General features: G+C 39.2%; 1 protein-coding gene across 2 annotated transcripts in view; it reads right to left on the reverse strand.

The window, feature by feature from the left end:
• The window catches only part of DACH2 (dachshund family transcription factor 2), a 266,714-nt gene that overhangs the window by 82,351 nt on the left and 157,602 nt on the right, over nt 1–26,761 (reverse strand). For both annotated transcript variants that reach the window (XM_054169395.1, XM_054169393.1), the window contains exon 3: nt 10,483–10,614. In XM_054169395.1, the coding sequence (XP_054025370.1) occupies nt 10,483–10,614 (132 nt within the window). The remainder of the gene's footprint in view (nt 1–10,482; nt 10,615–26,761) is intronic.

The raw sequence follows: 26,761 nt of genomic DNA on the forward strand, positions 1-26,761 counted from the left end.
GCGCTCTTATTAACAGAAATTAAGCTTCTGAAAAATTAAGAATAGCAAGTTCATTTGAGAAAAAGATGTCACAGACATGGAAACTAAAGATTTCTAGCAGGCTCTGGTGATAATGGAACATTTACCCTCGGTCTGAGACAGCATTGTCGGTGTTTCATCATTGTGACTAGAACGATCTGATAAATTGCTGCTCCTGTGTACAGTTCAGGGTTGGGTTTTTTTAGAAGGAGTTAAAAACACAGACTACCCACCTGTATCTATTTTTAATTTGGTAATGACTGTACTTGCTAAAATTCTACCAAAATGTCACTCACAACTTTGGATTCCAGCTTTTTTTAAACAGAATATGGAGCAGAAAGCATAACCTATTATGCAAAACTGTCAGATGCTTACTTTTAAAACCACAGAAATTAATGCATAATCCTCATTTCCTTATGGATCTGAATTTTGGAAAGGAAAGCAGGACTGGAATGTGCCTATTCGAGATAGGCAAGGTGCTCTATAAAAAGTAACGAGGCTCCGGTCGGTGCGTGTCCTGCTTGCCCCCGGAGTCCCTGCTCCAGAACTCAGTGCTGCCTCTTGCTTTGTGGGTGAAGCAAAGGCAGAATGACTGCAGACCGCTGTGACTTCTGTCTCATCAAATTCACAAATCAGCTAGACATTTAAACTGCGCCAACTGTTGCAAGCAAAACTGCTACTGAATCTCAGCAGCAAAAATGTCAGTTCAGGGCACTCTGCAAAAATCTAGTACTGAATCCTTAACTAAACCCCCAGATTATTAAAATGGGGTTTTTTGGGGTTAATGCTACTTTTCTGAGCAAGAAGATACTTCGAATGATCACACCACAAACATTCTTTCCTCAAACATAAACTAACTGTCTGTTAGGGGACTTTTTAAACACATATGATTAAAATTGTAATTCAGGAGACTCCTGCTGTTGGCAGCTGCATCACTATCAATGCCGTCCTTTGGGGGACTCTCAGCCTGTGGCCCACATCAAAGGTAATATGCCAGTTTTCATCCTAACTTATATACGCCTTAACAAGAACAAGACTGTTCCAGACTACATAATGTAATTAAGGTGTTTAAGTACTTTTCATTGTTGAAATATCATTAAGGTGAGACTGAAGTTGACTCACTAGCATTAACAAAGGCAACCATCACTAATGCTTTTCCTAGCATACTGGAACTCTTGGTGTGCTGGATCCTGTACATCCTTACCCACTCAAACAGGAAATCTGAACACACGGGTGAATCATGCTAATGCACTGTGGTGTTTAGACAAATATGTTACTTTGTGCAAGATGATAGGCAGACAAGATGCTGTTGAAACTGAGCACATACAAGGACCACAAAAAATAAAAGATGTATTGGACATATGGTACTTCACTTTCCTTGTTCTTTGGTAGCACTGTGGAAAATCTGCAGATCACTAAGCCTACTTCTTAGTGTTTTTGGCATCCCTAATTGCCAGAGACCATCTGATCATCAGTTGATGGTTTCTGCTCCCAGCACTGCTTTTGCTTCTTTCCAGCAATGTTTTAAGAGAAAATACAAAATGCATTTCAGAGAGGTAGATCTCAATCACGTTCTTTTAATTCCTTCCCTCCATCTTCCTTTCCTTCCTCTTCTTCCTTTCATTCCATCCCTTTCCCACTAAGCATCAAGACCGGAAAGGTAGAGATGTCTGCAGACATGTCACCTTACACCTGTCTGCAGAGAGAGCAGCTTCCTAAAGGACAGGACAGTGCTCTTGACACCATGGCCTCCAGCAGGCAGAAGCCTACTGAAATGTCTAAACTGGAACGATTCTTCCTTTTAGAAGTGAAGTGCATCTAACCTGTACTGAATAAAAACTTACCCTGAAAGTCCCACATTTGGCGCATTTCTGGTAAATATCACTCTCTAGAGTGCTATCACAGCTCCTGTGACTTGCAGAGACACAAGAGACCTTGTCTCACTGAGGGACACTTCTGAGCAAGATGCTTTCTTTTGGCAGTTGATATTGACCATGACTATCTGCTACTACTAACAAATGTGAACATTATAACCAAGGAAAAAAGGTAGCCTTGGCTCTACAGTGGCCAAAATGATTTATGACATCAAGACCCGGTGAAGACAACTAATACTCTAAAGGGACTGTGTGAGCTCAGCCTGCACTCACATCTTCTGTGCCCACTCCTAATTACTTCATTTACGACTGTAAAAGTGTTTTAACAGACAAAATTAATTATTTTGGATAATCCTTCTGAAATATGATATGCATTTTAATTGTATGCACCCTGCCATTAATTAAAGTTCCTACATTTTGGTGCATTAATTCGAAGATCCTATCAGGGACAAAGCAACAATTATAAGAAGACTGTTTACTAAAATTAAAAATAAAGTTAAAAGGTTAATGTACTCTTGTGATGCTCTTAAAGTAATGCTAAAATGTTTTCATTTGAGTTTTCACTACACATTATTTTTCTGCTCTTTAAAATCAATCTCTTTGTTCCAGGAACACATTTCCTGTCAATAAAATGAAAAATGATATAGATTTAGGAGGATAGTGGTCTCAGCGTAGCATCTCTTATATTATTATTCCAGTATCATCTGTTACAAAGTAAGACCAATTCCCACATCTAATTACAAACAGGATTTCAGAGTCATTAAACAAAATACATTTCCATTAGTGCTGCTGTAAGAAGATAGGGGAAAAAATGAAGATTAGTTCATGCTGCACCTCTGTTTTCCAAGCTTTGAAGATTTAGACCTCTGCACTCAGACTATAAATTTGTAAAGGATCTGAAAGGTGACAGACATGTGAAAGCTCTCAATTCTACATGGTTTAGCCATACCATTTGCATTTTGTCATTAGTTTTATCTTTTGCTGCATTTAGTTCTGATAGCAGATATGGCAAGAATCTAGAGAGGTTGTTTATGGCTATGTTGTGTGCACCCAGAGGTATTTTATTTGGCATTAGGAAGGGAGGTTCTTTGATAGATATGAATCTTCATTTTCTATATTGAAATTGTTCCAACAGAAGTAAAGAAATCATTGTAAGAAATTCTGTCTTTATGAAAAAAAGAAAATGTTCTTTATGTTCTGGAAAAAAGGAGCAGCAGTTCTTTGACTTCAAATAAGATAACAGCCAAAATATACTGAGGAAGCAGATTGTGTGATATGTTGAACTGTTGAAATATAAACTTACAAGTATATATATTCTCCATTCATGAACATTTAGCAGCATCCAATTGTCATGAATCCATTTAAAATACACAGCTGAGACTCACCCACTCAAAAAGCATCTGCATAAACTACAGACCAGATATTTCATAAGAAGTTTTCCAAGTCTATAGAAGAGAACACCTAAATTCACTTGACATTAAACTATATTATATAAACATCTGATAATTTCATCATGTATGAGACAAGCATCAAAAATCTGGAACAGAAATTCCTTTCAAAGAAAAAGATGCCTCAGAGTTCAAGAGAAAAGCACAGGGCATTTCAACTTCAGAAGTTATCTGAAGTTCACAGTATCACAGAATATTAGGGGTTGGAAGGGACCTCTAAAGATCATCCAGTCCAACCCCCCTGCCAGAGCAGTATCACCTACACCAGATCACACTGGAACATATCCAGATGGGTCTTGAATATCTCCAGAGAGAGAGACTCCAAGTTCTATTACCTTTATTAGTTTTAAAACTACAGCCAGAGCTACTTCAAGTTTCTCAGACCTGGGAGTCAGTCAATCCACATTAGCTGATGGTCAACATGTATGTGTGAACCATATACATTTACGGTATTTACATCCATATTCAAATGACCAAGATGGTTAAAGAACTCACGTGCATTCAACAGGTAGAATCTATCCAAAATGGTACCTTAAAATAGTTTTCAGATAAGAAAAATGAAACCCTCCACTGAAGTTGTGGGTATCCAAAGCATCCTAAAGTTCTTGGTATTTTAGTTCTGCCCAGTGGTGAGGTAACACAGCTGAAACTATCACACTGATACTCGCTCTCCCAAAAACCCTGATTTGCCAAAGAAACAGATGTATGTGCATCTTCTTTTCAAGCTTCACACAGAGACAGGGTTCTCCAGGCAATTGAGAAGGCTTGTGAAAGCCATCACCATTAGGAAGAAACAGAAGAGAATGCAGCAGAATACAAAGAAGATACAATCAAAGCAAACAAACAGCTCCTCACTTCCTGGCTAATGTTGGAGGAGCTGTGTTTTAAAAAGGAAAACAGCACTCAACCTTCTCCTGCTGGCTCCAGGAAGGCCTCCCTTACAGTATCTGCAGGGAATTCATTGCTCTGTATCATTCAGCAACTGCAGACGTTTTCTGAGAAGCACAATGGGTAAAGCTTTTTAAAGCCTCAGTGTTACATGAATGACTTTGTTCCTTCACTCCATTTTCACTGAAGAATTTCGATTTCTTAGGTATCACTTGGAAGTAGGTTCAAGAAATTTCCAAGAAACCACACCTCCAAACCTATGTATGGCAACAGATCCTAGAAGCCACTGTTTTTCATCACTATACTAATTTTCTTCAAGTCTTATGGCCTTGGGATAAGGACTCTCATGTAGAGCTTGTCCTCACACCTATGGGGCCATGGATGCCTTCATTACCTAGAGGACAGGCGATACTTGAGACTTCAGCATGCTGCTCTCTTGCCTTTGTGCAGAGCTAGCCCTGTACTGCCCAGTAAAGCAGGAGGTCCAGTGAGCCACGACATGCCACTCTCCACTTCCAGTGTGAAAAGCAACCAGCACAGGTCTGTGTCTGAAGAAACAGCACAGATGTCTCAAATTTATTATGAAATGTTTTAATGTATCTGCTAGGGCTGCAGTCAAGCCTAGTTTTCAGATGGACATATTAAATTCTTGCTTCAAGACATTCCTCCTGGCACAAGGACAATGAAGGCAAATCAAAGGCACGCCTCACTAGCTTTTCAGTTAAGGCCAAAAATATGAACAGTAGTTTTGCCTGGTTATATTTTTTAAATGGCACAAATGTTTTGTGCTCTTTGAATCAAATTACCATCTTTGAAACAGTAACTCTCTGCTGATGTAACACAAAAATACTTGCTCTAACAACAGGAAAAATGACTTCATAGAGCCTGCATGGCACTCAAGGATTGGGAAAAAAACCCTCTCTTCTCTGGTCTTGTCATTTTTACTCTTACAATAAAATAACAGCCTCGGCATCCTGCTTTTTAGAAGAAAAGACCCACCTCTTTTGACTTTTCAAGCACTTAAAAATTTTACAAGAGAAGAATCTGAAAAATGCTGACCGTGTAATAGCTGGGTATTCACGGTGGGTGGAGAACATGAAAGGTTACAATATGGATCTGTGCCTACGCGTTTCTTTTCAACTTGAGCAGCATCCTCCTGCTTCTGCTAACTCGGCAATCATACAGCTGACAGATTTCTGGGTTTTCTAAATAATGCATGGGATTTTCTTTTAACATGTCAGTGCAGAAGTATCAATTCTGCCCCTGTGTCGTTTGTGATGCTGATTTTCCTTGACAGCATTCCATTAAACCAATGAGTTTTTTCCCTCCTGATGGTTCCTTAAATATTCCTCTGAGTGATGTATTTGTGGTTTTTTAAACAGATTGTGAAGGATGTTTGCATTTATGAGAAAGCTGCATGGCAGGTACTGAAGGGAAAAAAGGATAAAAAGATAACACTTTTTTCTTTTCCTTTTAAGAGCTTTTTCTCTGATCCTCATACGCCAAAAGCTAGGGTGTTTTTCCTTTCTTTTCTGCCTAACTTAGCTCCTTGTCTGGAAATTAAGCAACAAGACTCTACATACAGAATAACATTTTGACTTCCTAAGGAAATACCACTGAAACACTTAGTACTGTTTGATATCTCTCCTGGGAAAGCAAAACACATTTATTGAATCATGCACGCTAACTCCAAAAGCCAACAGAAGGAAGGAACTGCTTTACTCTCTGCACCGAGGCTCTGTACAAACAGGTACTCTCCTGGATTGCTATGCACTGATCCTTCCTCAGTCATGCAGCTCACAGGATGTTCAGGCAGTATCACCAATACTGTATTTTACAATTTATCCTTCATGTTCCAGTTCTATCACACACTTGTACAAATTACCTGCTGCCACGCAACTAAAAAAAACCCCTCTGATTTCCAGTAAGTTTCACATTTCCCTAGGCAATTATATGCTAATTTCCAGAATACCTTTCATCTAATTTTAGCATTGCACGATGATGAAACAGATGATCTTTATAAACACTTTGTGCAACCAGAGAGGCTTTGTTTTGTTTATCTTATTTCTATAGAATGACAAAGCTGATTACATGGCTGGGCTTTGAGAGATCTACACACACAGAGAGCATATCTGGCTCCAGCTGCCAGCTTCAAAGTCCTGATCTTACTCATGTTCCAAAGTGGAATAGGAAAGGCCACATCACTCCTGGCACATATTATTACAGCATGACTTGCCTTAACTATGACAACCCCCCAGAATCAAGACAACCCTCAGATGTGCGCACTCGTTGCTATCAAACCCTCTCACCTCCAAGACTCACATGGGGTAACCAAAAAGAAGGGACAAGTTTTAAAAAGGCTTAAGAGATTTCAGAGGGATGAATGTCTCCCGCTTCCAGACACCCAAGTCCCCATCAACACAGATCTCTAAATTCAACCTTCTTTCCCAGGTCCTACAAGAAGATGGAGACAGACACTAAGCCAGAGGGAACAGTTAGCACAGATTGGCTGGATGGTGGGGCCAGAGAACCTATAGTTCCAGATTAAATATAAGATTTTCAACTGCCTGAGAAGTTTGCTTCAACACTTCATATGATGAGTAGGAAGGTGCAAAAAGAACCTCTTTTCTGAAGAGAGATTGGAAAGAGGACATTAATGTTCAAATGTATAACAACATTCTTCACAGCACTGTGCACTAATGTAGTACTTTCAGTTAAAAAATATGTGCAGGTTTTTTTCTTGGTACATTTTTTTTCCATGGTTTCAATATTGCCACTTGCAGTATTATTATTTACAATATACCAGTGCTGAGCTACACCATCACCTAGATTACTGTAGTATCACGAGAAGGAAGGAGGTAGGATCTGATGGCAAAAACATACCAGCTGGACTAGACTAGAAGCAGGAAAGTGAGCGGCACTTCCTTAGACACACTTGTAAGACTCAGTTATACATCTGCAATTTCCTAGAAGGCAGTATCATATCTGAGGGGTTACAGGCAGTAATTCTGAGAGTTACAGTTTTCAGATTAGAAATTGATAGCATGAACTCTGGCTTCAGATACAGAGATTCTCAGAAAGCTTCCACCATCATAGGTGCGCTCACAGAGACGACGACACCGGGGAATAAAGTAAACACACAATCATTTCGTATTAACTTTGACAGGTATAGACAGGGATTGATATGACTATGACAAGACATCCTCACCACTTCTTTAGTAAATGGCCTGCAGAATGACACATTTCCAAAATAAAGTTTCAGGACTCAATACTGATCAATTATCTTTTTAATTCCAAACAAATGACAGCAAATGAGGCTATTCCACTCATCTTTCAGACTGGAGGAAGGAACGCATCCTAATGTGAAATATTTAATGGTGATGTATCATAAGCTTGCCAAAGGAAGTCAGTGTGTAACCCTGAGGTAAAACCCCAACAATCTCTTCAAGCTATCCTCTACAAGCTGCTTTTTAAGTAAAGCAGCAATCCTTCAAGTCTTTGTTACAGTAAAAAGAAAATCAAAATCAAAATCAGAGGAAGTAAAAGGTCCTCTGCTCTGTATATTTCCGATTTGACAGCTACAACTATAATCATTCAGACATCTATTTCCCACAAACTCTCCACAGCCATAACCTTTAGTGATTAATTATAAAGTTCCAGGAGCAATAGTACACAGACTAATTTCCTAAACCAATAAAAGACAGAATTTCTCATTTGGAGCTAAATGAAACACGAACAGGTTGTTACTCATGCTGAAATCTAGATGCAGAGTCATGTTGCAGCCATTACAGAAGCTATTAAACACAACCTCAAATCAAAGAAACTGTAGGTCTCTCTCCTAAAATAAAATGTTTTTCTCACTTATGAGGCTTCTGGCTCCTTTGCCCTCTTCCTTTTTAGTTCTTCTTAGTAAAAAAAAAAATAAAATAAATCAAAATTCAATTTTCTTTTTCATTTTGTATCCCCATTTTGGTTTTAATAGTCATTTAAACTGCAGGAGTCTAGAGCAAAACAAACAGTTGGTAAAGGTTTCCTGCACACAGAACTACCACGGTGTCCTCCTCCTAGTAAACCAAAATCAGCTTCTAGACAAAGCACCCCCTCTCTTCCTGTCCATCTCAGTCCCCAGGGAGTTCCCTGCAGTGAATATTTGATAATCCCTCAGATATTTTTCTATACTGAAACGTCTGAAGTTTTACATTCCTTTTGGTTTTCCTTTTCGGTATATGCTGCCGTACCTGCTGAATGCAATGGCTAAAAATGATCGTCCAAAAGAGAGAAGTCATGCATTACAGACGGTGTCCTAATGCTGGTGGTGCAGCTAACAACCAGAGGAGAAATGGTGGTTTTGCGTACGATGAGTGGTACTTGTTTTTGTGAAGGACTTCTTTCCGTCCGCCGGCAGCGTTGCCGCTCTACGCAGCACACTTGCTCTTGGCAATTTTACCAAATTAGGCAGTGAAAGGGGAAAAGAGATGAGAAAGATCTTTACATAACTGACACCATCTCCCTATCCTTGGGCCCCACTGTAACTCCAGTTGAAGTCAGTGGGAATTTTTCCAAATAATGAAATCGGTATTGAGTCAGTTGTAGAACTCATTGAATTGCTAAACCAGAGAGCTTTCATTTAATATGCATGCTCTTGACGTACTGTTGAAAGGCTGGTAGGATAGTCCCCCATAAAACTTGTCAATGAGGTACCTAAAATAATATTATTAATGCACTGTAGATTCTCCCCAGTGAAGTACACAAATTTTGCCTTATTGGGTAATACAAGAAACCATAAGCATTCAAATCAGTGAGCCTTTGTAGAGCAGCTTTTAACCCCCCAGTACCATTCTGTATGAAGCCTCCTTGCTTTTCTGTAGGAATTCCATCTTCAGTCGTATTTCTTAGCTTTCAGTGAAACTTCACTTTGAACTATAGACAGACTCTAAGAGTTCCACACACTAAATATGCCTTTTCAGTGCCTTTTTTTTTCTGAATATGCACTAATTAATTAGGGTCTGAGAGGTGAATAAGAAATACATATCCTGCAAAACAGAAAGCTGGGGAAGGGTTTAATGCATGAATTAGAAGGCAGATTTCTTCAATACAGATGAGTACACAGAATTAGCAGAAGGCAATACCACTTTTGGAAAGACTGCTTTGTGCATAATTTGTCACGAATTCAGTTCTTCCTTTAGAACATGAGTCTAAGACCTCCCAGCTGCTGCTTTATTGGTCTAATAAATTAGCATTTTGATGGTACAATGCATACACACTATACACCATCCAAGTAAGCAAACTGTCAGAGCAGGATGCATGTGTGACTTCAGAGATGTGTGAATGCTGATGGGAGAGCTGAAGGCAGTGAGGGATTACTCTGTGCCTCTGCTCTTGAATTGGCAATGCAACAAAGGATGCAGACGTTTCCAAAGTGGTAAGAATGTGCTCTAGGACTGCTTGTGGCAATAAAAGAGAACCCTAGTGAAGCTTCTAATAGGTATCTCCGAGCTTTCTGAGACAAAAACGTATCTATCTTATCTAGGATCTCTACACTATCCAAGTGAAAATCTCTTCTATTCACCTGAAAAGGATATGAGAATAAACAAAGAGATCCTTTTCAAAGGACCCCTTTCTAACTTAAACTTTGAACCCTGTTCCTGTGGCCCTAGGACTCGGGGAGCCTAGTTCAAGTTGCAGCCAACCTTTATAGTAGTAATGCTCAAGATCAAGCATGTGTTTAGTATTAGCATCTTCTACCCAAGGTTATTCCAGCCAGATAGGCCACAACAAAGGTTTATGATGACTTTGCTTCACACCTGTGGTTGCAAATATCAATTCAATGAAAGAGCAAAATGCAGAACAGCCAGGAAGTTGGTGATTTAGCACTCCTTGCTTTACCTTTCTCCAGAGAACTGTAGAACCCAGAGAGAGTTCCATCAAGCTGATGTTTTGGAAACTTTCCATCATTTACAGGCAAACTCTACTCACTTTATTATTGCTTAAGGAGAATTCTTTCTTACTATAAATATATTTAGTGAGCATCTTAAATTCTAATATCATTCAAACAATCTCTCCTCAATGTTTTTTAAAGCATCAGTGAAGATGGCTGTTCAGAGAAAAAACTGAGGAATGGGTGCAGCAATTTTGATTTGGCATTGGCAGAGCAAAGGTTACAAAAGAGAAGAGCATGTGAATTTGAATAGATGTTTGGTTGAACACCTGGAGCTAAGAGCTCCCCCACAGATCTTGTGCACGGCATTACCAACCTGCGTTAGAATTGAGCTCTTCGTTTTCTGATTCGGTTCCGTTTTGACTCCCACCACCGTGAAGACTGTTCATTGCCATGAGTTTCATTTTCTGTAGCTTCATAGCCTCTGCCATGGCAGCTGCTGTCAGACCTGGAAAAATATGAAGAAAGAAAATGCAGTATCACACCATTCAATACAGCCCTGAAAAATGTTAAGAGCAAACCAGTTCTTTTCAGCGAGAGTGAGTCCCCTAAACTTCATCCAGTTACTTGGAAATGTTGCCTGGAAAACCATCTTTATTTTACAGTTATGTCACTACCCCATTCCAAGTTTTAGGGTTTCTTTAATTCTTTCAGCTTTTTCTTACACACACACACACAGAGGTATAGCACAAAGAAATATTTATTTAATGGCATCCATTTTGATTAGGCTTTTAAATATCATTTCCTGCCACTTTGATCATTTTGCCACTTTGATCACTTTCTGGTTGACTTATTTAGCTGCTACAGAATTTCCAAGCACACCAGTAAGAGCCAGTATACTTTTCATTTCAGAGCTCCAAGTCGATTATCATGGAACAATCATGGCTCTGCTATTAGATTACAAATACATATGTATTATTTTGTCTTTTCCTGATGTCTGTGGGTTTGGATTAACATTATTGCTACTGGAAAATGTTACACTGGAGAACTTGGTTTTCACCTTTAAGGGACCATTAAGAACAAAAAAAGTACAGAAGTAAGTTGGGGTGGGCTGGGGAGAGGTGGAGGGGTGAGTGGCAGAATATATTCAAGTGACTAATCCAAGTTAATTTCCAATAGTACAAGATAAGTGAAACAGCATCAGGCTCCAGGCTATCATTATCTTCATGTTTTTATTTGTTATTTAGATTCCAAATATCTTTTGTGATAAGAGTAAACTTGTTAGGATATATAATTTTGACTGGTCATCCTAACTGACAAAAGTGTTCACACACTTACTAGAGAAGATGAAACAGTCCATAAACTTCACTTGTTTTCCTAGCTAAGGGAAGAGGGATTACTCTTTTGAGTGAATTCCACATTATTTTCAAGAAGTTCAAAACACATGCATCAGCACCTGTGTGATTTGCCTGCCCACCTGAAGATCTGCACTTTTGCTCCTTCTCTGAACCAGTTCCAAGGTTTGAGGCACAGCCATCAATAAACTATTGTCAGAACTTTTTTTCCACTTTATACTTCTAATCCATTTGCAAAGAATTCACATTTGTAGAAACACAGACATCACTTGGGCTGGAAGAGACCTCTACGATCATTGCGTCCGATCCTTAACCCAGCACTGCCAGGTCACCACTAAACCATGTCCCTCAGCACCACATTTACAGCTTTAAAATCCTTCCAGGGCTGGTGACTCCCCCACTTCCCTGGGCAGCCTGTTCCAGGGCTTAACAGCCCTTTCAGGGATGAAATTTTTCCTATCCCATCTAAACCTCCCCAGTGCAACATGAGGCCATTTCCTCTTGCCCTTCTGCTAAAGTGTTATCTAACATGACCACAAGAAGCCATTTGTGCTATTGAAAGGTAACAAAAAACCTGAGTCTGAATGCAGAGCATTTTTTCATTTCCAAAACACATAGAGATGAACCAATATCCCAGCAGTAAATATTTTCATCTGGGTTTTGACACTGTAAGTCATAAGCTTTACTCTAGGTTAAATATGCAGAAGAGTAAAAAAACTCTTCCTAAGGAGACTAACAGAGAATGAAAAGTGAATTCGGACCTTTAGTAAGATGCTTAGTGAAAAGACAAGACACAAAAATTATCTGGGGCTCTGGATAAAAAACCCAACAAACAACAAACAAACTTCTGAACAGTTGTTTCACAAGTGTAACGAAGGCAGAAAAGGTACTGAGGAATAAACAAGAAAGAACAAAACCAGTCCCAAAGTCACCATGATGCCGCCTGCAGAAATTAAAGGTAATTATTGTCAGGCATTTTTGAGCTCCCTAACCAGACACAGCTGCCATAAGGACAACAGCCAAAAAACAGTGATGTATCAGAAATCTATGCTGTGCCATCTGCCACACCAAAGTCACTTTACTTCAGCATTTAAAGTTTAAAGAGTAAAGCACAGTCCTAACGTCGAAAGTACTCCAGCCTGATGATCCTGAGCAGTCAGGCAGAAGCTTGAAGCGGATACAGCCAATACAGTTTCCAAGGTCAGCATCAGCAAAGTATGCTCTTATTCCCTTATTGCCCAGTTTAGATAATTTCTTATTTGAACCTGATAGCAGAATCTGACTGTATAAGGCTCTTTAAAACACTGTACTAACTAAGCAGCATTTCTGAAAGCTAATAAAACTGAGGTTAAAGCAAATGGTTTCAGCAGTAAGGGTGTGCTCCTGATGGCAACGACGGAAGAAAGCATACAGCAAATCGCCCATTGGCATGATCACTTAAGGCTACTGCTGCAGCTAACGTTACTGAAGCTGCTACTTAATTTAACTATTAATAAAACTCCCTTCTATAATTGACTCAGCTCTGGCTAGCTGTGGCAAAGAGAGCTATTCTTCAACTGACTTATCTAAAGATCTACAAGGAACTGAAGAATGATTTCCATCCTCTTGGATGAATCATTATCAGCAGCAGAATCTCACTTAGAGTACCTCCCTTTGAAAAACACACTTGCGAACTGCCGTAACATATATGTCTATTGCTCTGCTTCCAAAAAGGGATCACTGGGAAACCTGACATGCTGGATTACATACTTCAAAGCTTCCCTTTTTTCCCCTCTCCATTTACACTTTAAATTTCCCTTCCTCCAGTTATCTTCTGCCAGCTGTGATCAATCACTAACCACCCAGGAAATGAACTATGTACCACTTATTATCAAACAAGTACAACCTTTACAATGCTAACAACGAAAAAGCCCAAGTTTCACCCCAGCTGCAATGATTTGTTTTCAAAGCTGCTAGCAACCATGTGGCCTGTGGAGCTTGTCCTACTAACAGTAGCCCAGAACCCACCAGTTGCCTTGGCTGAAAAGACAGCAGCTCCTTGAAGAGCTGATAGGGATCTTTGAGCGAGACACATCAGCGCCAGCACAGAATCTCAGAGCCATGTTCTGGGTCAGCTCTCTCCATACGTGAATCCTGATTACAACTGCATAACAGATTGTGATGGTGTGCACTCAGGTACACCTGCATCGTGCATATGGCAAAACAACAACTGCCATTAGTAATCTTCATTCTCTAATTCCAGTTTTGTCAGGACACTGTGTACTCTCCCTTTGACATGTCTGCCTAACTCTGCTGTGCCACACAGATTTAGCCCTGAAACAACCCTTCAAGGACACACAAACCAGCACAGTGCTCAGGTTGCACTTCGGTAGAGTTCTCTAGCTCTATTCTGAACCACAAATAAAATATACATAAGCACCAAACAGTTTTCAAATCAAGGGTTTAGATCCAACTTAGGACCATATTCAGGCTACCCAGCATGGGGGAGACCTGCTGCTTGTGGGGCATGGCAGCTGGAAGAGACCTGAATGTACAATGAGGCTTGGTGAGGGCTGGACCCACTGAATACATCCTGTGCTCCTAAAGCCAAGGTACCCTGTAGTACTTGAGAGAACATGAAGACCGTCCCTTTTCTGAATCCTACTAAAGTTAGTGGTTAATTGTTTACTCAAATATCCCCTATGTAGGCAAAAACACTACTGAAGATTATTTCCTTGTGAAATCTCATGCATTATTCCAACCAAGAAAAGCATTTTTACTGCATGGCCCAAAGATCACAACCCCAGGGTCACTTGTAGTATATCACCCTCAGGGCCAAGGCAGTGCTGAACGCAATCACTTCCCCAGCAAGGTGCTGAGAGGACAGTGTCTCTTGCCTCAACTTAGCATCACAATTTACTCATTAACCTTGGAGACATAAGCAAACAAAACTGAGCTATGTTCCCATACAGTGCTACCTAGGATGTCTTGTGTGCAAGTGAATTTTCTAAGTTTAACTAATGTCCAGTCACTGAAAATTGGATTTTGATGGTGAATGCAAGGACTCTGAGCATTTTAAGGTGACCCTGAGTGTCTGCTAATCTTGTGCTCTAGCTACAGCTATTTTTTTCAGTTAGGTAGACAGTGCTCCTCCTTCGTATTAGTTTGAAAGCTTTTCTGTCAAAACTGTGAACAAGAAAATTAACTAAAGGACTACTATGAGTAATCAAATCTTGAGGTTTGTAATTAATTAAATGAAATGGTGAGTCAGTGAACTGAAGAATGGTCTTATATTAAAAAAAAACATTTAATTAAATTAACAGTCAACACACTGCAATTAATAATACTCAAAAAGAAAAATGAAAACCAGTTTAGCCTTGCTGTACTATTTCAGTCTAACAGTCAAGCATTGTGCATCAGCTTGTTTGTTATTTGCATTCAAAGGTGCTATGGGTCAAGCATGATGTGCTAAAACAGGAATAATGAAACATCTGGCCGTATGAAATGTTAATATGAGACACCATATTGCAAACACTGCAAACAATTCTGAAACATCCAATAAATTAGGCTTTGGAAGACTGAAAAAAGGATGTCCTTTCTTTCCCATTTTCTTCAACAAGGAAACTGATATAAATAAATAGATATAATGTGCTTAATGTTTTCAGAATGCCTGAAACAATTTACTAATTAGTTTAATCATTCACATTGAAAGATGGAGACTTCTCTGTAGCTGAAATGAATCATCCTTCTTTAGGTAGGTAAAACCCAGCTACTAACACAAAGGACAATGAAACCGAATTCTTTGACTAAGAACTTTAAAATGACAAAGTGTTAGAGCAGTTTGCAGACAGGTCCAAATACATCAGTCTTATTGCTGCAGACTTCTCCTATTCTGTAAACTGACCCGACTAGAAGCTATTTAAAAAGTTTCAGTTGTAGGCATGTTCTGTTTCCAAAGGCTGCTCAAAGATACCCTGGCTGCCATTGCAAAGAGCTCATAATAATCCATCAGCATGAAACATTCGAAAGAAGAACTTAGCAACTGGCCGCTGCAGGCAGAGGACGGGATCTCAGCCTAAGCGCTGCAGCACTGAGCTTCATCACAGGCTAAGGTGTGTGAGTATTCACCCCAGGCCCTGGAAGACACTTTGGAGCCCAGACTCTGCTATATTCGTTTGACATCCATCTGAAAGACTGGAAATATTTTTAACATAAACATTTTCTATCACATCTCTGTACCTGAGATGCCTCATATCCTTTATCCACATAAAGACCTGTCAGATTTCATGTCTGAGCTCCGTTAGAAGCGTACAGACATTTGAATCCCAAATTTGTGCTTAAACCTATGTTAACATGGGCACTCATGTCCAAAGAGAGAGCAATATCCATCTGCACATTTTAGACTTCATATCCAAAAGGGTAGCTTTTATCTTATGACAAACAAATTACCTCACTGAAAGGAAACAGAAAAATCAGAACTATGAAGAGCACTGAGAGGGTTACAGTATTTTTTTTCCTTTCATTCTTACAGTGCCTCATGAGAAGTGATTAATTTTGTGACATTTCCTGCTCCTTTTTACAATCTATGCCATGAGAATGATTTGTCAAGACTGTAATGCGTAATACTTTTAGTATGCTGCACTACTGTGACCTTTATCTTCTTCTGTATATTTGATTGACTGACCACTCCACTTTTAATCTACAGGTTTCAGAAGATTGAAGCATACACGAGACAGACACATCAGCCACTGAATTATTGTTGAAAAGATCACAATCACTTCATACAGATCATCTGTATGTTCTTCAGTGCATATCTGATGCAATTTTTGCAGCCATGTCATTGAAAATTTCCAACACAAAATGAAAGCTCTTACACTATGTGGTGTACTTACAAAGTGCTTTCATACATCAAGGGTGACAAATTCGTGCTTTAGGACTCAGATTTCAGTACAGATAAGACAAGTTGAACTAAATGCCCTTAATCATCCAACTCTCAAATTATCTGCATATGACTTTATATGCTGTCATAGACTAGAGATCACAGTTCTTTTAGATAAGAACTTGCAGAATTACAAACGAAACCCAAAATGTGTTACATGACTTCCAGAAAGCAACGATGAATTTCACCTGCAGAGAAAAAAAGGTTAACCCCAAAGTGCCAAACATTCACAAGTCAGAGGAAAGACTACAATGCCCATTATCATCAGCCCCAGAAGGGAAACAGACCTTTGGCACACGTCTCACGACCTGCAGAGCAGGGATGCTTCAGTATTGAGACAAAGCAAGACACTGGCACATGGTGCCAGCACTGTGCATTATCTTGCAGTGAGGCAGCCCAGGCTGCAATCTCAGATTGACTTCAGTCACATTCAAAGCAAGCTGGACTGCCAATGTCCTGGAAAGCTCACACACAGGGCAATGGATACACTAACAGGGCTTAATGGCCACCTTCTCTTGGGCTTCAGAGTTCACTGCATATGCTGCTGATGGCAGGATTTACTTATCCATTTTGAAATACACTTGAGTTCATGGGAACCTAAAATTATGTTCTAAATGCATTTAAACCTAATAGCCCTCATATTCATCATGGGCATTCTGTAACATCTCTATAATCACAGGAGTTGGTCATGATGCACGTTCTGCCATCTGAAATTAGAACTGGCTGTTGTTATTTTTCGCTCCATGTTTAGTCCTTTCCCATTAAATCAGCTTCTGTGGGTTTAAAGCACTTCTCCATAAGCAGCAACCACAAGGAAATTGCTGAAGTTTTTGGAGGGGCCTTTTAGATAAGTACCAAAAAGTTTGAAAGCTTATCTGGAGTTGGCACAAATCTCTTGAGTTTGTAAAATTAATTGGGCTGGAAGGTCTTCTGAGAATAAGGACATCTTTGTGAGTGATTTCATGCTACTTCCTACTTGCAGCTGGAAAATACCATACAAATATATTTTTTTAGTATCAGATGGCACAGCTCCATTATGTCCCAGCTGTCCAAAATCACAACTTTAAAAGCAGTGTATTTCAAGGATTTCAAGTGAATACCAAGTTCCATAAATTCATCATGCTCCCGTATTGCAGATGTAACCTCAACATACTGTCAGGATCAGCACTGCTAGTAGAGACTGGATTGCTCAAATATTAGCCCTGTGAGCTGCTGTTCGCTTCAGCTGGACCAGCCTGACCAACCCCATGGGCTTTCACAGATCCCACTGCACAGGTCCCTTACATAACCCCTCCTAGAAGATGAAGTTTTAGAGAGGAGAAATGTTACTCCAATCCTTCCTCTGATATTTTCATGGAATTGGAGCAAATAATAATTTCATGCTATTACTCACCAAGCCACAGACAATAGCAGTGAGCTCCCTCTAAACATGGCAACTGCACCATAAAACTGCTTGCAAGCAAATACTGAAGAAACTGTTCTCCACTAGGGTTCACACTGGCTAGAAGGAGGGAAAACACTTTATAATTCTTGAATCCAAAATACTTTTAAGCTGCAAGCAGTTTTGCAGCAATCCCTCCACAATCAATTTGAAAATCAGTGGGATGGTTTGAAAAGCTTAGATTCTTTTCACCAAAACTCCTGGGAACAGACCATCAGCTGGGCTGTCATCTAGTGCTTGCTGGCTCCTCCACTTACAGCACGTTGCAGAATCATCCCCTACCTAGGATTTCTTCCATATGAGCTATTCTTGAAGACCCCTGGCAGAACAGAAACCGAATGCTATGATAACACAGTTACCGCTGGCTCTTAACTACTTAAGGCTGAGAAAATTTTGGCCAGTTCCTAAAACCCACAGAACCAGTATTGCTTATTTGATGAACCACAACCTAAGTGATGAAAAAAGAGAGTCCAAGCTCTCCTCTCCAAATGACATTTAATTAACACAGCCTCAAAATATGCAAGTTGAAAAGCAGAGTCCCTTAAGAACATAAATTCAAAGAATATTCTTCTGAGACTTCTAACCACTTCCCAATTCCAACTGGTGAATGAAAGCAAAATATTAGCACTTGAAGGCAATTTGAAATACCACAGCTTATTCACAGTGAAAAGTGTTTCTGGATGGTATTAGGATAGACTAGTAAAGCAGCAGCTTCTCTGGCAAGAAAGGGAAACTGTTCAGTGAAAATTCAGGGGAGAGCTCCAGCTTTTACAATTACTATCAACTTGACAAAAGATGCACAAACATTACTTCAGTGGTCTTGGAATTTTCCCAAATGAATTAAGGGAGCAAAGCCTAAACTCTAGATCTCCACCTCCTCCAGTGGGGACTCTAACTGTTACATTAGGGTCTCTTTCTCCTATACACTTTTTGAGTGACAAACCTATTGTGGTGGGGGGGTTGTCTTCTCTTTTTCTTTTAATTCAGGGAGTGGGCAAATGCACCCATCCCAAACAGTTATAACCTGGTGCTTCTCACACTCAACAGCAATGTAGCTTTTGCCACAAAGTCCCTTTTGCATTGATTATCTTAAGTAGAACTCTGTAGCGAGTCGGTGCCAGTCGTGTGTGTCAGCATACACGTGCCGTGTGCTTCTCCTTTCTAAGAAGAAAATGCAGTATTTTAGGGTAGTTTATTTTTATTTCAGCAGGGTTTGGACAGCAATCCAATCAGCCATGCTTGGGAAAGGACAGGGTTTCGTGCAGCTTTCCAGCAAATTTCCAAAACAACCAAGTCAGGCAGCAAGTGCTGCCCAAACACTTCCTTGGGTCACAGCTGAGCTGCTGCTTTGGGCTCCCTCTGCAAACAGGTGATGGCTAAGTGAACTCCTGATACTGCAAAGGAAAACTGAGGAAGCAGACCACAGGCTGAAGGAACCCAATGCAACTTCAAGCTGTGTTTAGACCATAGGTAAAGAAACACAAAGAGCTGCATTTTCCTCTGGGGCATAAATTGATGGCTATTGATCACACAACCAGAGAGTGCATGGACCATGATTACAGAGGAGCCTGTACCTTAACTTTTTTTTTCTTCTGAACGTTCTGATCTCTCTCTTTTTTTTTAGCTAGCTTCATACAGTTTTGTTGAAGCTTATTCATGCACATTTACTTACACAAATAACAGAGGAGACAAGTAATTTAGTCCAAATAGGTTAATATTTTCTTTGTTTATGAAGTTATGCCAGAACAGCTATTTCCATGCAAGGTAAAGAACATTTTTCACAGCTGAAAAACTGACTGGAAGCTTATTTTCTTGTTCCAGGTGGTGAATAAAAATAACACGTGGAAGATGAACTACACCATTTTTTAAATCTTAAAGGATGTGTCTCTACTCATTGGTCAAGCTGAATTAACTTGCAGCCTCCAAGCCAAATGCAGGCTCACAAGAAGGAGAGGAATAATTTAGTCACTGAATTGAAACACTCAGTAATCTAAAATTATGCAAATATTCTCTTTGCCCTTGCAAATCTTTACAGATAAATTCTACTGGTCTATACTCCCAAGTTTGTATCACTGGAGCAGTTTTATTTCTTCCAAAACTATGGCAACAAACATTTTTAGCTTAGGTTTTGTGCAGCTATTTCAGTAGTCGAAGTACATTCAGATCTTACAATAAATTCACAACTTTTTGGTATTTTATATTCTAATTAACTAAATGTGCTTCAAAAGTAAAAATAGTTTTTATACAAACAAAGTCCAAGATGTACAGATTTTGGGGGGGCAATTCAGACAAATATTGCAGGTATCTATACACCTTGCTTTTCCAGAAGCCAACATTATGTAAGTGGCTCTCTGCAAGCATTCCATTTTAAATTATTACCCTCTGCAGTGCTCAGCCATTTCTCGGTATCAACATTGTACTTTTTGTACTATTTAGTAGTTTACTGAAGAGCCACATTCTGTTTCTTCTACAGATACTGCTTTGAAATTAATCTCTTCAGCATTTATCTACTAGACCCTTTAATTGAGATTTCCCTAACAGCGACACTGCATTGATAAGAGTGGATTTAACAGTATAGTTATTGTGGATTAATCAGTAATTGCCCATCTCACTATGTGAAACATAAATCTTAACTGCAGATTTATTCCTGTGTATAGCTTTAGGAACTGCTATGTATTTAGGAAAGACTTACTCACTCCACCTAAGCTGAGAAGCGAATGGGAGACGGTTAGGCTTCCCCCATCTGTAGGAATTACAGTTAACCAAGAAACAGCTTTATAATTGCATTCAGGAAATAAAGGCTGTAATAGCCACAATCCTATCAGCCCTTATTTCTTTCAAAAAGCCACTAAAGTGCTCATACTTGTGAAGAAAATTAACCTTTTTACTGATTAATCAGTAGGTAGCTTTGACTGGTGAAGAGAAAATTGTATTACAAATGAACAGCTACCTGTTATCAAATTACAAGGCGTTTTCATCAAAGAACCAAAAAATGCAGCACATTGACCAGCTAAAGTGTTTCACTGACCTGGGGGGATTTTTTCCAGTTAACAGCTTCTGAAGAATGCTTCCTTTTGATTCTTGTCTCTGACACAAAAATGATTGTCCCATTTAACCACTGTTCTATCACATACATCAGAGAATCCTATTTACTCACACACTGCTGGAACATTAAAACACAATAGTGTGATTGTCTCTGGGAGAAAATTTTAAAGATTGACTTTTTTTCTTTTTCTTTTTCTATTTTTTTTTTTTTTCCCAGGAAAGGGAGTAAGATCAAAAGCTAACTTTAATAGATGTTTGACTAAGGTCACACTCCTAGGAAATGGAACACTGAAGATGAAAGAGAACAAACAGATTTGGCTTTTGATCTCAGCCAAATGCATTTGGCATTGTTTAGGCTTTTATAAAATACTTCAACTTTAGGCCATATCATGACTAAAATGAATTGGTTGAAGTCCTGAGGTTTTAATAGTTCAGTAAGACTTTGACATGTACCAACATTTGGGAAAATTTCTCTCTCAAGTATTTCATTATTATGATTTTTTCTTACTGCAGTCAGGTGAAACCTCACTACTGGTGCTAGTGCTAGGCATGCACATACACTCTTAAGAATACATTTTCCTAATCCTAGTCAACTCTAAGAACTATTAAAGAACTCGTGCTGTTAAATCAGGACCACTGGCATTCCTAGCAAGAAATTCTAGGGGGAAACGTAGAGAGGTTTTAGAATTATTCATATAAAACAAATAACTGTGTTCCTAGCCATGACTGAACATCAGATCCTTCTACCAAATTATTCAACAGCTCTAATCCTCCTAAAAGGACCGTGGGCAGCCAAATCCATGAACTAAACAGCAGTAAAGGAGGAGTGGATTACAATCAGCAAACTATTACTTTCAAATTCTTCAGTAATAATAGTGCTTCCTAACTGAAAACAACTTGCTTAATTAAGGAAAGAGCTGAGATAACATTCATTAAAGCAATATGCCTCAATTATTACTATTGTTAGAAAAAATTAATTCTCATTAGCCATTAGAAGCACTGCAAAAACCTAGAAACCACTTAGTAAGCTACAGTCAAAATTTACAGAGGAGTTTCATCAACTCAGCCCTCTGACAAAAACCACTGATGGCAGGAAACGCCCCAGCCCCAAGCTTCAAATTTTCCTTTTAGAGTTTTGATAAGAATTAATGATTTATACCACAAAATACATTCAAATGGAAAATACTGTATCTGTGTTAGGCAAACATTTGGCCTTAGGAACTAAACAGAAATTACAGACAAGGGAAGAACTTCCTGCTCTTACTTTCAAATGCTGGTATTACTGTATTAAAACAATGATAAAGGATCAAGAGCTGAAACTCCAAATATAAAATGTCAGGTATTTATCATCATTGAAGGAGAGATACCTGACCACAAAACCTGGAAGGAGCCAATGGAAGAAAGAGGTGATTTTTCATATACTTCTTCACTTACTACAGTAACTTTCTCAAAGGCCACTTAAAACAAAACATAAAGGCACAAGAAGCCTCAGCCTTTTGCTCTCCAGCATTTAGCCGAAAGTTTAACCACATGAAGCAATAATTCATTCATTCTTTCTATTATTTCTTTAAAAGGGAAACTATCATAGGCTTTTTTTTTTTTTTGCAAAAGGGGATGGTTTCTTATTCCTTTGTATGTTCTTATGTACCATACTTCTGCTGCTGAGGCAATACGTATGATTTGCTGAACCCACCCGCAAGCTGAAGACCTCTGCAGACCAGAAACCCCAGTAAGTTTAGGTCTGAGCCTCCCAGGTACTGAACACCTGCACCCAGCAGTATTTTAGCCATGTCATTCTCAAATATTACAAATATGCACTTCCCTTCATGCATTGAACCTACCTGCAGGACCCTGTCGTACATCTAATAAACCTTTCTGCTTCTCAGCACCTCAGTTATTTCTGTTTATTGTCACCGAAAGACACCTTCGGCCAAACTGGGACCTTACCATTCACATTCTATCCAACCTCCACCACAAGACAGTAACAATCTACATGTCTGCAAACCCAATGCTTAAAAAGCACCACCTGAAAAGGCAGGGAACAGAAATTAGAAGGGAAAAAAAAAAAAAAAAGAAAAAAGTTAATAAGTTAATTCCAACCAATACAGCAAAGCTCTTGGGGAGTATTAAAATCTGTCTCCAAGGACTGAAAACATTGGGAATACACTGAGGATGGAAGCTATCAAAACAAACTGGATATTAGCTCAAGTGTAAAGATGTACATTTTAGAGCTTGAGGTTGTGTACCCACTCCTTGTCTGTCTTGGTGACATAGAAGTAGGATGCAGACGCAGACAATGAGAAAAAACATGGGAGCTTCCTTAACTGCTGCATGGGGATATGTGCTAAAGCCCTATATGCCACAGGAACGCAGGAGAGGCCAAGGCACAAATGAAGACTTATTTTATATATGCATACATACATACATACATATATATATGCATGCACACACACACAATCACACTTGTACATGGAGGGTGGTTTTTTCCCATATATATAATTAAGACACTATATACACATAATGCATTCCTTCTCAGCAGGTTCTGCTGACGAACAAACAGCACCCAAAGTGGCATCCAGTCCCTGTTTCTCCTTTCAGTTTTATTTCCTCATGCATTGAAGCCTGTCTGTTCTTGCAGACAGGAGTATTTTCACATCTCTTCCCTTAAGACACTAAGCCTACAGAACTTCAGTAAATAATTTCCTTTGTTTCAGGAGCTACACGTGTGCTATTCTGCAGCCCCTGTTCCGATTGAAGGAAACAAAACCATACAACATTAATTATACAGCAGGTCTAGCCATCGCCACAATAGGTCTTGGTGTCAGTCTCATTCTTTTCACTGCATTTTACAAGTTTCCTGGAGAAGGTTTGAGTTTATTTGAAGATGAAACTACAGAATTCATTGCTGCTGGAATTTCCAAAGAAAGCACAAGCCCAGAAAAAAAATCCCTATATGGAATAATTGGAAATTTACTGAATGACAAGGGAAAAAGTGTTAATTAAATCAATTAGTAGAATACTACACAAGTAATGCAGATACATGGTAAGCAAAAGTCTCTTGAGTCTTCCAACTCTTCTGCTGGTGGGCTCAAGTTTCCAAATGCTGTGCTTCTGAAATAATGAAATAAATAAACCTTCCACATCTTCCACATCTGCTCCCGGGCAAGAGAAGGGATTTGTTAAAAACCAAGAGTGTATTTAGGGGTAAAAATTAATTTCCATCAAATAAAATACATAAGAATATAGAGCAAAATAGTGCTTGATTCATTTGGTTCTTAGTAGGAATATAAAAAGACCAGCCCTGTCTGTCGGCACACATCCTAAGACTGATTTATGTTACGAACACTGAGCCACTGAGATATGTGCTTATATATCACATTTTCTAAGAGGCAACATGGGATCACACCATCTGGTACAGAGACATCAATAACTGCACCTTTTACAAAATAACAGCCAGAGACCATAGACTATCACTAGGAGGTTTTCTTTTCTTTTCTTTTTAAAGACAGAAATCTTCCCCAGTAAAACAGAGGCACAGAAAGGTGCAACAGGACTGAACCCAAGCCTTGCTGGCAGCAGCCAGGAGTCCTCAGCGCCCTCACTCCAGCCAGTTGCTGCCAGTGCACAGACCTGCAGTGACAGGCAAGGGCAGACAGAAGCACTGGGCTGCTGTTATACTAATGTTTAAGGTAAAACTTGAGTTCTCCTAATAGAATAATTTGCACTAGATAACATCATAGACAAAAATACTTAATTAAATTAAAATGTTAACTAGTTCCACGTTGAAAATATCCCATGGAACTGTTTTCTTCTCAATAATGTAAAACCTGGAACATATGCTGCTGTATTTTGCTTCTTTATTGCTGGAAGAAATCCACCACACTGAAGAGATGCACTCTCTCATTGTGTGCATGTCTAGACATAGACTGAATTTGATTTTCAGGACAGTCCAGGCTCCGCAGCACTCGGAACTGCAGTGATGAAACACAACTGCATCCAATGAATTTCCCTGCTGTTCTTAGGGGCTTAGCACTAACACCTCCATAAACAGCACTCTTAGCATCTGTATTATGATCATGTGTGTGTCACAAAAGAATGAACAAACTTTCTGCCAGTTTTTCAGACAGCAAATTTGCCTGGAAGCCTTGGAGCTCCCAAACCTCTGGAATTAGGACTGAGTCACACAAGTGACAGTGAGGAAGAACATATTTTCATCCAACATCTGTGAAACCCTTTAGGCTGAGCAAAGTGAGAGTTAGCATATGAGCTGAGTTTCTATGTCAATTTTGTTGCTACAAGCAAAATATTTTAAGACTATAGAAACATAATCTGCAACCACTTTAACATGCATAGCTGTTGATATTTATTAGAAACTACATTTAGGGTGGAATTAAAGCATGAACAAGTTCTGGTAACTAAATGTAGGTTCCTAACATGGAAAAAAAAATGCCCTGCACAATTTTAAACATAGGTGAAGAGAGATTTTCCTGTGTGCATACCAGCAGAAGAAGATTTTGTTCTGTTACACCTGGGACAGGTACCCAGATTTACTGAATTTTGTCCAGGAGACTAAATATTGTTTTCCTTGAGCAAAAAATATTTAGTCTCTAGTTGTAAGTGCAGACAACAAACTCTGCAGGAAATTAGTTATTTTTCCCTTCTTGAAAGAGCATAACATCACCAATAATGTGCTGAAATGGTGCTGTAAACTGGTGCATAAATAACCAATCTGTTAAGAGTAATTCCCACCAGAAACCTTGGAAACTGGACAGCCTACTGCCTGTCCTTAGTTTCTTAAGTCAGTAGGGAGAAATGAGAGGGAAATGCATACGAGTGGATTTCACTTGGCTTTACTCGTAACTTCCAGTTGCATTCCCTCACAGATGACTAATTGTTGTCTTCTGTTCTTGTCTTTCCTATTTGGTCAAACTGAACAGAAGGCAAAGATGTCTATTGTCCCCTGACACATTAGTATTCATTATGGTGAAAAGTAAATGAGAACTATTTCATCTTCAGAGCACTATCCTAAGACATTAACACTTAATAACAATATTAAAGTCGCATTACAGGCCTGTAATCTGTGACAGTAATAATGCTGTCTAGTTTAATAAAAATACACATTAAAAGAAATATTTTGGCTATCCACTTTTAGGAGTTTGCAAACAATCTTATTATCAAGTTGAGGAGACTTCAAGATAGTTGGAATTACATTTTGAGAGCAGCACTGCTGCAGTCACAGCAACTTGCTTCCTTTTCCTGGCTTACCCACACCCTCTGAGAGAGAAATGAAGCTGTTTTACCAAGATTTCTTATGTTAACACTTCTAAAACAAAAAGAAACACAATAAAAGTTGTTGTGTATCTTGAAATCAGTAACTAAGGAAATAATCATCATGAACAAGAGCCCAGGACTTCTGCACATCTCCCCCAAACATCTGCAGCACAGCCAGGACCTTGCTTACCCTTACATCCCTTACCAAATTTTTATTGGAGTTCTACCCGAGAGACCAACTCTATGAGAGAGTTTTTCATGCAGTTCAGCAAATATGCTAATTACTGTTTAAATAGGAAAGTAATCTTTAAAGCAGGAGTCCTTCATATCAAAGATTTCTGGCCAAAACAAGCTGGCATTGATTATTTGTTACCAAACGTGGCACAACGGGCGGCACGCTGGATACAGTGACGTGCTCATGATACAGTTCAGCGGTGAGTATATTTAAAAGTTAGGAAATAAAGTTTATGGCTGTAAGAGCTGCCCTTTTAATTTGCTAAGGAGTTTGAAAATGTATCATGCTAAGTCCTTGCTGGTTTACATTTACAAAATTGAGTGTCAGCCTCAAAGTTCCAGGAGCTCCAGCAGCCAGACCTGAACGCATTCATCTGCAGGCACAGCCTTA

Source organism: Dryobates pubescens, chromosome 18 (genome assembly GCF_014839835.1).
Source record: "Dryobates pubescens isolate bDryPub1 chromosome 18, bDryPub1.pri, whole genome shotgun sequence".
Taxonomy (NCBI): Eukaryota; Metazoa; Chordata; class Aves; order Piciformes; family Picidae; genus Dryobates; species Dryobates pubescens.